At 46.7% G+C, this 12,037-nt stretch overlaps 1 protein-coding gene across 2 annotated transcripts in view; it reads right to left on the reverse strand.

Annotated features, from left to right (window-relative positions):
• Positions 1 to 11,751, reverse strand: part of Slc22a23 (solute carrier family 22 member 23) — a 179,888-nt gene extending 168,137 nt beyond the window's left edge. For both annotated transcript variants that reach the window (XR_011707785.1, XM_027948216.3), the window contains exon 1: positions 11,088 to 11,751. Coding sequence is in view for 1 of the 2 variants with exons in the window: in XM_027948216.3 (XP_027804017.1) it covers positions 11,088 to 11,744 (657 nt within the window). In the remaining variant the exon portion in view is untranslated. The remainder of the gene's footprint in view (positions 1 to 11,087) is intronic.
• Positions 11,752 to 12,037: the final 286 nt, after the last annotated feature.

Here is a 12,037-nt window from a genome sequence, read left to right on the forward strand (position 1 = left end):
GGCTGGCTGCCTAACCATCCGTAATTCAATATGACCCCTGGGAAGCTCGCTGTTGGTAGATGCCACTGGCATCCTCTTCTTTGCGCTTATTTTTTTAAATGGCACTAAGAAATAAAGTGGCACTATTCACAGTAGAAGTAAATTGTATAAAATACCAACTTTCCATTTTCTACTTAAAAAAAAAAAAAAAAAGCCTGGGCTGGGGTGTAGCTCCGTGGTAGAGCAGTGGCCTAGCATGTGTGAGGCACTGGGTTTGATCCCCAGCACAGAGAGGGGGGGAAAAAAGAGCCTGATAAACACTTAACTCGCATTCCTATGACTTAACATTCTCTACCACACATCCCTGTGACTCAGCTGTTTGGTTTTCTCTCCAGATAAGTCTGTCTTGCTTCTACAATAGTGTTTTCCAGTGTGAGCCGGCTCCCTGGCTCTTTAATTTTTCACAAAATTAACCAATTTTGGGTCTTTGTGACAGTACTTCCTGGCAAAAGCAGGCCCTCAAAAAGTGTTCTCTTTTCACCAGAAGAAATCTAGAAAAAGATGCGGAACACAACAAAGGAGTAGAGAGAGGCAGAGACAATAGTGTAGACTTGTAAAATAAGGAAGACAGACACTTTAGCTTTGAAGCAGTGACAGCTGGCCTTGTGACAGATATCAGGCACAAAGGGCCCTGCTTTCAGAAGGGCCACACTGGGCTAAATGCTTTACTGTCACTATCTTGCTTTTTTTTTTTTTTTTTTTGTATTGAGGTTTGAACCCAAGGGTGTTCTACCACCAAGCTATATCCCTAGTCCTTTTTATTTTGAGACAGGGTCTTGCTAAGTTGCTGAGGGTGGCCTCAAACTTTTGATCCTTCTGCCTCAGCCTCCCTAGTAGTTAGGATTATAGGTGTAGGTCACCCAATTGGCCCAGCTCTTCTTAACACTTCGCATTTTCATTTTTTTGCACTGAGCCCTGCAAATTATGTAGCTGGTCTTGACTTTGCGGGTAGCGGTAGTAACAATTCGCAAAACTCTTTTAGTGCCTGCACATGGGCTCTTTTTAAGTTCTCAGGGGTGAACCGGAGCTAACACCTAAGACCTTCTTTAATTATTCCAAGAAGCCTTGGGAAGTGTGTTCCCCCCAATTCCGTGCTAAGCTTAAGTAGCCAGTAAGTTCCATCCTGAGACTCTGGGAAGGAAAAGGGTTTGGGTTTGGAGCATTTAATGGCTGCATCACTGGTACTCAATGATTCTCAATTACCCAAAGTATCTGTGCCTAACTCCTTCTAGCCCATTTAAGGAAAAGTAAAACCCAGACCCTGTCACATGGTTTGAAGGAGTCCCCCAGTCCAGGTAACTGCACCCCTGCTCTGGAAGCTGTCTTTCCCCACCCTGCCACCAGCTGGGCAGCAGACTTTCACCCAGAACTCAGGAGTGGTACAAAAAGAGGCCAAAGAACAGCCGGGTAAGGAAAAGCCCAGACCAAGCCAGTCTGGAGAAGGCACAGAGCTGGCTTACAGGAAAGGCCAGGGCAGATGCAGCTTACAAGAGGGCGATGACAAGGACAGAGATAATGGTGGCAGGGTTCCTGGAAGACCCCCACTTTGTGATATCAGAAGCACCCACCCACAAGCTCACACCCTACCTCTTTGCAATAGATATCTATTTTATTAATGAAACTTGAAGTTTGGTTCTTGTTATTTGTAAGTGAAAGGATGACGAGAGAGTTCCGAAAGAGTGTACCGCTAGACAAATGGAATAGTCTGGAGGGTTCTGTCACAGTGGTGGTTCCACTTCACACAATCAATTACCTCTGCCTCCTTTCCTAGAAGCACAGGCCCTTGTCAATCGCCAGGTCACCTGTTTGGAGGGAAATCTGTCCACTGGTTATAATAAACAGCACTGAGTCAAGGTTGAACAAAGAAAAAACAAACAAACAAACAAAAACCAAACCAAGATGACTAACCTCCAGCAGATCAAAGAATATTGAGGTCAAAGTCAAAGGCTTCTGGGAAACACCCCGCCAGGTAATGCTCCAGGTGAGAAGGGGCAGCTCTCCAAAGACTCCCACTCTTTTCTCCAGTTCTCACCTCTCCCTAAAATTTGTTCTCTGCTGTTACCATCAACTCCTCTTTAAAATTCCAGTCTCCCTGATGTGAGCTATCGCCTAGCACAGCTAACCCAGACTCTGAAGCATTTTACTTCATTCTCTACCGTCCATCATGAACTCAGGTTCCTCATCCAAGAACTCCCTGAAGTTAGTGAAGTGCTGGGCCGGTTCCTACTCCCACATCCCTTCTTCTCCAGTCCTGGCTGCTCTCTGTGAGTCCTGAGTTCTGTAGCCATTGACCTGTTTTGATTTTAGTTTGGAGTTCCCCAAACCAACCATCCCCGGGGGACTTTTTTGTCTGGGGCCCCTCCAATCCCCCTCAACACGTCTTCCCCCTATGAAGAAGGCACACTGGTGGCCCAGGGCCAGACATCTTGGCATTCCCAAGGAATAAACCGCCTTTTCGGGTGTGGCCTATTTGCTCCTCCATCCAAGAACTTCTCAAATGACTCATGGGGGCAGCCCTTACCCCAGCAGTGGGGGAGGGGAAGGCACCTGAGCTTTCCCAGGTGCCTCCTGTTTGCCCGGTGCCTGGGAGGGTGGCACAGATGCTTCTCAGGTGTTCTCCTCCTACCCTCACCACTTCCCTGGAGCTGAGGCAGCACAATCCCGCCCTGCCTATAAGGAAACAGGTGAAGGAATGTTCCCAAAGCCAAGCCTGTAATAAGAAGCACTGGCATTGCAATCTACCCCCTGCCAAATGAGAAAGCGCTTGTGTCTTTCATGACATCGAGTTCAGGTGGGCTCAGACACATAGGGTGTTCTCCAGACATCCTTCCAACCAGGATACAGCCAGTGTTAAGGTGAGGGAACAGGTGGGTGCTCCCTCAGGTGACGGCTGGTTTGAAGGATGAATTGTAACCAGTGGGTTGAAAGATGGAGGGAAGGGTGTTCCAGACAGGTGGAACAGCATGAGCAAAGCACCGAGGCTAGGCTGGGAGCTAAGAGACATTTCCTACCACAAAGCAGGTGGCAGGGAAGAGGGGAAAAGGCATGTAGGGTTCAGGTCTGATGGTGACAGTTCATGTGGCCATGAAAGGGAGCCATAGGAGGCCCCAAGGAGGGAAGCAAAGAGGATAGGACTCCATTTAACTTAGAGTCTCTGGGTCCTGAGGTTTTAAGGGAGGCAAGATGAGTCAGGGAGTCAGATAAGGGGACTAAGAAGGCTGAGAAGGCAGAGAAATCTGCCCAGAGAGGTGGTCTGCAGAAGCCCACCCACCCAAAGCCACAGGATCACCATATCTCAACTGTACTGAAACCCCCCCCACACCCACACACACACTTAGGGCCACTCTCAGGCTGCAAAAGAATCATCTGATAGGCCAGTGAAAGAGAGAGCCAAAGAAAGGCAGAGCCCCTGTCTGCACTTCCTGGTCTTTCTCTGTCTGAGGGTCACTCTGGAGCAGAGGGTGATGATAAATGGATTCAAACCCTAATAGTCTGGTGACTTTGGGCAAGTCAGTGACCTCTTATTCAGTCTTCTCATCTGTAAACTGAACCCTTGGGACAAGGAGACCTTCACCATTGCTCTACACAGGACAATCTGGTACCTACCCTAGGCACGTAAGCACAGGGACAGCTGGTTGAAGGGAAGTCAATTCTAGCCCTCCTGTTCCCCAGAGCTGGATCGCTCAGCCTTGTGCAAGTTTAATTAGCACCCTTTCTCTTGGAGCATGAGGATGTGAGAAAATGCTAGAATATCCTTAAGGGCCAGTGTTTCCTAACAAAGCCCAGGTAACAGCTTTTAGTCCCCTTTATCTGGCCTCAGGTTGCACAAAGCCTGGTCCAGTCCCGAAGCTCCCAGCAGCCTGGCTCCACCGGCAGCACACACAGGCCTGGTTTCCGCACAACACTGGTCAGGAGGCCTCTGCCACCAAATGCTGTCCTCTCTCCCCTTTGCCTGTGGTGGCTGCAGAGCCTCTAGACTTCAGGAGCACTCTCTGTCCTCAGTCTCTCTTCTCACTCCACCTGCAGCCTCCATTCCCAAGTCATCGCCTCCCAGGTGGCCCTCCCGACCAGCCCTGGTATATGGAAGCCAGCAGCCAGCTTCTGTGGGCCTCCCGGCCTGCCCTTGTCTGCTCAGCACATCCCACCCCAGGAAGTCTTCACACTGCAGCCAGACAGGTTTCTTCAAAAAGAGTTCTCACCAAGTCATATCCCCCCACTCTGCTTAATACTCTTTGATGGTTTTCCTTTGCTCCAGAATTAAAGGAAAAGATTTTCACATGGTTTATAAGGAATCCCCATCCTCCATTCCCATACTGACTGCTATCAACTCCAGGCTCTGCATGCCACAGGACCCTTGAAAATGCTGTTTGCTCTTTGTGGAAAACACACAGCACTCCACCCCCCAACCCTCAGATCCCATCTCGGATTTCAGTTTCTCACAGCAGTCAATCAAAGTCAGTTTTTTCCCCCCTCTTTTCTTGTCTCTCATTTCCCTCTCTTTCCACATACTTAACTTTGTTTGTAATTAAAAGATTATTTGATCAGTTGGGGCATGCCCTCTTTATTAGTCTGCAGAGTCTGTGGAAGCTGAGCTGTCTATTTTCACCTATCATTATATCCCCAACACAATGCTTTGCTCAGAATAGGCACCTGTGAAAGGGAAGCAGGAGGGAGGGAAAAATTGGGGAATAAAAGACAAAGAGAGAAAGCCCAGGGTCATAGATTAGTGTGATAAATGCTGAACAACTGGCTCTCTGAAGAAAAATACAAACCCTGGACTGTAGTTTGCCAATTTTCATGGTGTAAATACTCCCACTGTGGCCCATTCTAAGCTGCCAACTGGACAGAACTGGATGTGAAGTTGGACAGTGATGGGCAAGGTGGCTCAGAGTCAATGGCAGCCAAACTGGCTCCAGGACACCATTGGTCTGTGACAAGGCCAGAACTAACATTCAGAAAGTCCAACATGTTTTGAGATGACACCAACTTTTGAGTCCATCCTACCTTTCATTAAAAAATAAATAAATAAATTGCAATGTACAAAAAATGCTAACGACATGCACATACACAAAAGAGACTTACAGAGAATTCTAACAATAACAAAAACAACATAACAGTTCAGAACAAGAAGAAGAAGAAGGAAGGGAGACACACCACCCAGGAAGAGTGCTGTCCCCCAAGAGGAGGAGGAAAGGACAGTTTTTCAGCTGGTTAGCTTCTAGTCTTTGCATTGATAAGAGCCACTGATTAATTAAGTGAAGGTCTGCATGAAATGCTGGTTATCCTCTGACCTAGTATTTCCCTTTCAAGCCTAATCCTATTCTAATAGCTCTATAAAAGCAAAACAGATACTTGTAACACTAAAATAAACAGGAAATGAGATCATAAAAACACTAAAAGAAAACATGTTTTTTTCCCCTCCCTAATATTTCAGGCATATCAAAGCACTAAATCTAACACAAAACCCAGAAACCATAAAAGAAAAACCCGTCGTTTGCCCCTATCCAAACCAAACATTTATGCGAAGCTAGAGAAAAAGTGTTTTTAAGAAATCAAAACTGATTCATTTACTCTAAGCATAAAGGGCTTCTATAAGTCAATAGGAAAATAATAATCCCCCAACACACATACATTCAAAGGCAAAGACATGAAGAGACAATTCAAAGAATACACAAAGAGCTCAAAAGCTTGCAAAAAGATGGATTAGCTATCATACTAAGTGCAAATGACAACAATAACCAGGTTTAATTTCCACATATCAGACTAGGGATGAGCTAATGGTAGTTAGTGCAGTACTAGCAAAAGAGTTCAAGAAATTTTAGTGGGGCTGGGGATGTGGCTCAAGCGGTATCGCGCTCGCCTGGCATGCGTGCGGCCCGGGTTTGATCCTCAGCACCACATACAAACAAAGATGTTGTGTCTGCCGAGAACTAAAATATAAATATTAAAAAATTCTTTCTCTCTCTCTCTCTCTCTCACTCTCTCTTTAAAAAAAAAAAAAAAGAAATTTTAGTAAGTTGACAACAATATCAAGCATTTAAAATCCTTTCAACATGGTACAGATTAATAGCAAACTACATGAAATGAACACATTGACTGAAAATGTAAAAAAAAAAAGATATGTTTGTGTGTGTATAAAGCATTTAAAAAGTAAAAACCAGTTATTAGGCTAGGATAATAGAATTGTGAGCTATTTTTAAAAATATTACAATTGCAATGATATTGTAATTATTTTTAGTCTTAATTAAATTTTACTGATGTCACTTTTACAAATTACTTCCCAGGATATTTAACAATTTTCAGGATAAAGGTCAGAAATCTTTTAAGAAAAAAAAAAAAAATCAGAAGATTGGAGATGAACAACCAAACTAAGCTTCAAAATTAGCAAAAAAAAAAAAAAAAAGGACTTGGGAAGGTTAATTATCACTGATTATCAGCAAAATTCTAAACATTATTCAAGAAAGTAGTGAGCATTAGAGGCCAATCAGAATTCACTCAGAACTATGCAAATTATTTAAAATAATATTTTTAAATCTATGGAGTTTTTCTTTACTTTTAACTTTTTAAAATTAAAATCTCAGAAGTATGAGAGTTTGAGTTGCTTGTTGGGGTAGAAGAAGGAAGCCAAGTGAGACGGGCCAGACTCTCCTGTGCTCAGATCCCCACCACCTGCTTTCTGTGTAACCCTGAAGGATTTCATTCACTCCTTTTTTTTTTCTTTTTTTCCAGAAGGACAGCGATAGTACCCAGGGAGGGTACCTGGGATTGAACTCAGGAACACTGGACCACTGAGCCACATCCCCAACCCTATTTTGTATTTTACTTAGAGACAGGGTCTCACTTAGTTGCTTAACATCTCCCTTGCTGAGGCTGGCTTTGAACTCAAGATCCTCCTGCCTCAGCTTCTTGAGTCGCTGGGATTATAGGTATGTGCCACCACACTTGGCCTGATAATACCTTTCAATGGAACTGGGAGATGAAATATGGAGAACTATGAAAGTCATAAGGAAGTTGAGTACATGGTTCCTGTGCAGAATACCTGGCCCATTCACACATGAGTCCACTGAGGTATGAATCAGCAATACCCGTTGCATGTTAAGACTGGCCTTGGGTTATTTTTATTTTTATTGTTACTTTGTTTTGGTACCAGAGATTGAATCTAGGGGCACTTAACCACTGAGTCACATCCCCAGCCCTTTTTTAATTGTATTTTATTTAGAGACAGTCTCGCTGAGTTGTTATGACCATGCTAAGTTGCTGAGGCTGGCTTTGAACTCAAAATCCTCTTGCCTCAGTTTCCCAACCTGCTGGGATTACAGGTATGAGCCACCCTGGGTTATTGTTATTCTTAATCAAAGGAAATAATGCATGTTTAAAATGTTTTAAATGGGCTGGGGATGTGGCTCAAGCGGTAGCGCGCAAGCCTGGCATGCGTGTGGCCCGGGTTCAATCCTCAGCACCACATACAAACAAAGATGTTGTGTCTGCCGAGAACTAAAAAATAAATATTAAAAAAATTCTCTCTCTCTCTCTCCCCCCCCACTCTATCTTTAAAAAAAATTTAAAAAAAGAAAAAAGAAAATGTTTTAAATGTATAAAGGGCTGCACCAAAGAAAAGTGATGGCGTTGTTGTTATTATTTTGAAGGCATTGCAGGTTCTATAATGGAAATTCTGGTATAGATAACAAATGCCAAGAACCAAGTCAAAAAATAAAAACAAAAAATATCCTAGCAGGGAAGAATCATTTACCCAAAACTATTAAGATGAAAACTAAGTCCTACACTCTGCTACACCAGCCTTGGCAAAGAAAGCCCTCACCTAATGCAACTCCTGAAGACGACGAGGTGGCTTGATGACTGGGTTCTTGAGATAATCAGAGTATGTTATGTCACTAAAAGCTTTCAAAGCATTCATGCATCAACTGTAAGTTCTGTTTGTAGAGGCCCAGCATACATTTGTCACCTCTTTTGTGTAGGACACACAGGGCCTGCTGCGTCACGTTCTGGTGCCATGCTTAAGAGACCCATGCCACGAGGAACAATCAGCACAGATGAATCTGTCGTGTATGGAACTGCTAAAATAGGTGGACATTTTCAGCCAGAAAGAGACTATTGAAAATGCATTCTATACAGAGGTTGGGAGGGGGGACAATCATTCCAAAGAGAGTTGTTATACAAAAAGAGAGAACCTAAGTCTTATTCACACTCTCTCTCTCTCTCTCTCTCACACACACACACACACATACACTGTTTCACAAAGAAGAGCGTCTACAGATGGGCTTGCCTAAGAACAGAGCACTCCCTACCCATGAGTAGAAGTGTTCAAATCAAGGATGAACAAGTGCCTGTCAGAAGCAACTCAGAAGGGTAGAGAAGCTAATCAGGCCCAAGATCCCTTTCACCTGTAACAACCTGGGACTCTATCTGGCTTGGTGGTTTCGAGTGTGTAGGCACTATGGCAGCTAATGAGAATGAAGGTGGGAACTGTACCTAGCACCTAGAGACAGAATAGGGGGAACTGTAGAAAAGTACCTGCTGAAGGATCCATGCTGAGCGACAGAGGCATTGCCTGCAGCTTATTTGCAAGCGGAAGATCATGATATGGGGCAGGAAAAGAGGACAAATGGCAACTTTTGACCCTGACCTTTCATCTACTGACAGAAGATGAAACCTTCTTCTACTTCTGCTTCTACTTGGGCATTCAGGCACAAGACAACAGTTACCTGACCTCTAGAGTTCCCCCACTGGTCACAGTATGCATTCCACATTTGCACATCTGATACAGTATCTAAGTATACACAGCCAGCAGAGAAAAAAGTCTATCTTAGTGCCAAAATGCACTTGAAAAGCTCTTTAAAGCGTTTGTTATACAACACTGTAGAAGGACAGTCCTTTATTTAGATCGTATTGGCCTGTGAAAATCAATATGTCCTTTCTGGTCTTTACTGTATGAAAAAACATGCCTCTAATTATTGTTCCCAGGCCTTTACCCCTTAGCGTTGCTCTGGTGGTGCCATGGAATTGCAACATGTCTTCAAGCACTCCCCCAGAAGCATGCCACATACTTAGTGCTACCTGTGACTCTCTTGAGTGCTAACTAAAACAAACAAACAACAACAACAACAACAAAAAAAACCCCAAAAAACACACAGCTTTAAATACCTTCCAAAGTCTATTTTCAAGAAAGATTTGTTCTCTTTTCCCATCATGCCTGATAGAGTTTTGAATAGCTATCTCCTGGGGTCCCATAGCTAGGGGAAAGATACTCTTTCCCACCTTCTAACTTTGAAGTTCAACCTCTTTTTTGACCCCAACACAAAGCACTCTTCACATACACCCCTTTCATCCATTCTTCTTTCTCTGCTCTGGAAAAGCCTTCAAACATTTGAAAACGTTTCCAAATCCTCATTCTGTCAGGCATACATGATGACTTAAATAGTCACTGTTCTGAAATTTTCTGTGCTGTTAAGCAAAAAAGAAAAGAAATATTGCCTCCATGAAAGAGAATAAGTCACAAAAACACCTTTGGAAAGGAGAGAGTTGGTAAGGGGGACGGGGAATGGGGGGTGGGGGGTGGGGATGGGGAATGAGGAGATAGAGGTGAACCAACCTGGAAGGATCTTCCTAATTACCTTGCAGAGCAGTTGGGACAACTAAACCAGACAGTTCCCACAGGACAGAGCATTTCTGGCTAGGTAAGTACAAGATTAAAACAATAGTTATGATGATGTAAGAGTTTCATCTTACACATCCATGAGGCTACAACTGCTTACTAACATAAATTTACCAGGAGGCAAGTTGCACATTTGACTATCATAAACTGTCAAATTCCATTCTTGCATTTAGACTAAGCATCTAAAACTGCTCAGAACTGCCCAGAGGGCGGGAGCAAAAGGAATCTACATTTACTACTGCATTTATGGGGTAAAAAACACAAACTGTTTCACAAATTGCTTGACAGAGGATGGCGTATGATGTCTCTTATACATTAAGAAAATAAAAAATTATAGATGTCTAGGGTAACGATTGTCTAACACTGCCCACTCTTCATTTTGAGGCCCACACACCTCTCTCACAAAACACTCTTGCTGCATGCAATACCTCTGCAAGGGGAACCACTCAGACTCAGAGGACAAAGTGAGCTCACCACGTCTCAATGCCTCAAAACAATGTAACTGCTGTGCAAGAATAGTGGTGGCCCCAGAATATTCCCAGCATCCTTCCTATACTGATGTTTACTAAGGTCCTGAGAACATTTGAGAAAACATTTGAGAGAACACTGGTGTGGCAAAGTCTAAAATCCAACATCTTTGGAGAGGGCTGGACCACGGTGGGGATGATGGAGTGGGAGGGGGAGGAATTTTCAAAAGCTCTTTGCTTCTTTAGCTATAACTTCAGCTCTTCAGTTGCCTTTAGACTCTGTCCAAACCAAGCGTGGGATGGCTGAGGTCTTAGAGAAAGAGAAATCTCTGAGAATAGGACACTATTTTCATGGATAGATGTTTCTTTGTGGGAGACACAAGGACAACTAGCCTGTGAAAAGAACAGAGCCCTGATCCTGGCTCCAACCAGCGACCTTGAAGGAGGCAAGTCCTCCAGGGCGGCCTGGTGACAGGTCAGCAGCCTCACCCTGGGGGTGGGCCATCTTTGCCTGAATGAGGGTGACATCTAGCAAAGGGCAGCCGGGTAATGGAGGGGTTTTGGAGCGAGGGGATCTTTTTCCATAGGAGCATTGGACAGGGGTTGGGGTGCAGATTAGTAAAGGCTGAGGTGCCCTCTTGGAGGCGGGACTCAGCGCAACCGCAGAAGGGGTAAAAAGCCCTAGCTTTGCACCTAATAAATGTCGTCTTTGGTGGATCTCAAAGAATTAAATCAATAAGAATCCAGGTACACAGAGACCAGCACCACTTGGAGAACTTCTAGTCTCCCTCTGGCTTTGGTTTGAACCTTGGTCTGCAGGGAGAGGGACAGATGGGTAGGCTGGAGGCTACCCAGGGGGGAAAGAGCTCCTGAGAAGGACATGGGGACAGGGTGGTCGCGGCCCTTACCTTGCTGACCACATTCCGAACGAGGCCCGTGCGGATCCCATAGTCCCATTCGTGGCAATCGCAGTTGGAGGCGTTATCCCCCTTGTCCGGAGGGGACGGGAGAGGTGGCGTGTCGCCCCCATATGTGCTGTTGTTGTTGCTTCGGTTGCCCGCAGCTCCCCAGGAGTCCGTGGAGAAGGGGGTGGTCGGGAGACTGGTCCAATTGCCCATATCGCCCCACCGGCCGCTGACTGTGTTCCCCGCCAGCTCGGCGCCTTTGCCGGCCCCGCGGCACCAGAAGTTGGGCTGGTCCAGGAGGAAGGAGTCCGAGAACTGGCTGAAGCCGATGAATAGTGCTGGAATCCAGGTGAGCAGCACGAGGGTCTTCTGGTAGCCTCCGCCCAGACCCCCGAGGAAGGGCAGCACCGACCCGTCGTAGTCCAGCAACAGGAGGCTCGGGGCAGCAGTCGCCGAGCAGCAGCTCGAGTGCGGGCCGCTGCCGCCGGGATGCAGCGGAGGCAGCGGCTGGATCTCCGCGCCGCCGCCGGGGCCCGCGCGTCCCCCGAGGGGCGCCGAGGCCGCCGCGTCCCCGGGCGGCAGGGAGCCGTTCTCCTCCGCTGGAGGCGGCTGCCGCCCGGACCCGCCACCCGCCGCCTCACGCCGCCGGTCTATAGCCATGGCCCGGGCCCGCGGCGCCCGCAGAGGCGCATAGAGCGCGGCGGAGCTCCGCGGGCGCCCCGGGCAGAGCGCGCCGGGCCGGGCGCCCGCAGCCGCCGCCGCCGAGCAGGGCCCGCGGCTCTCGAGAGGGCGCTCCGCGGCCCCGAGTGCGTCAGGTCGCCCCCATGTCACCCGCCGGACCCCGCGCCCCGGGCGCTGCGGCCCCGCTTGGGCGCCTGGCAGAGGCGGGCAGAGGCCGGCCGGGCCCTCAGCCGCCGCCGCTCATGGGTTCAGTGCCGCGGCCGAGCCCGCCG

This window comes from Marmota flaviventris, chromosome 6 (genome assembly GCF_047511675.1).
Source record: "Marmota flaviventris isolate mMarFla1 chromosome 6, mMarFla1.hap1, whole genome shotgun sequence".
Lineage (NCBI taxonomy): Eukaryota > Metazoa > Chordata > Mammalia > Rodentia > Sciuridae > Marmota > Marmota flaviventris.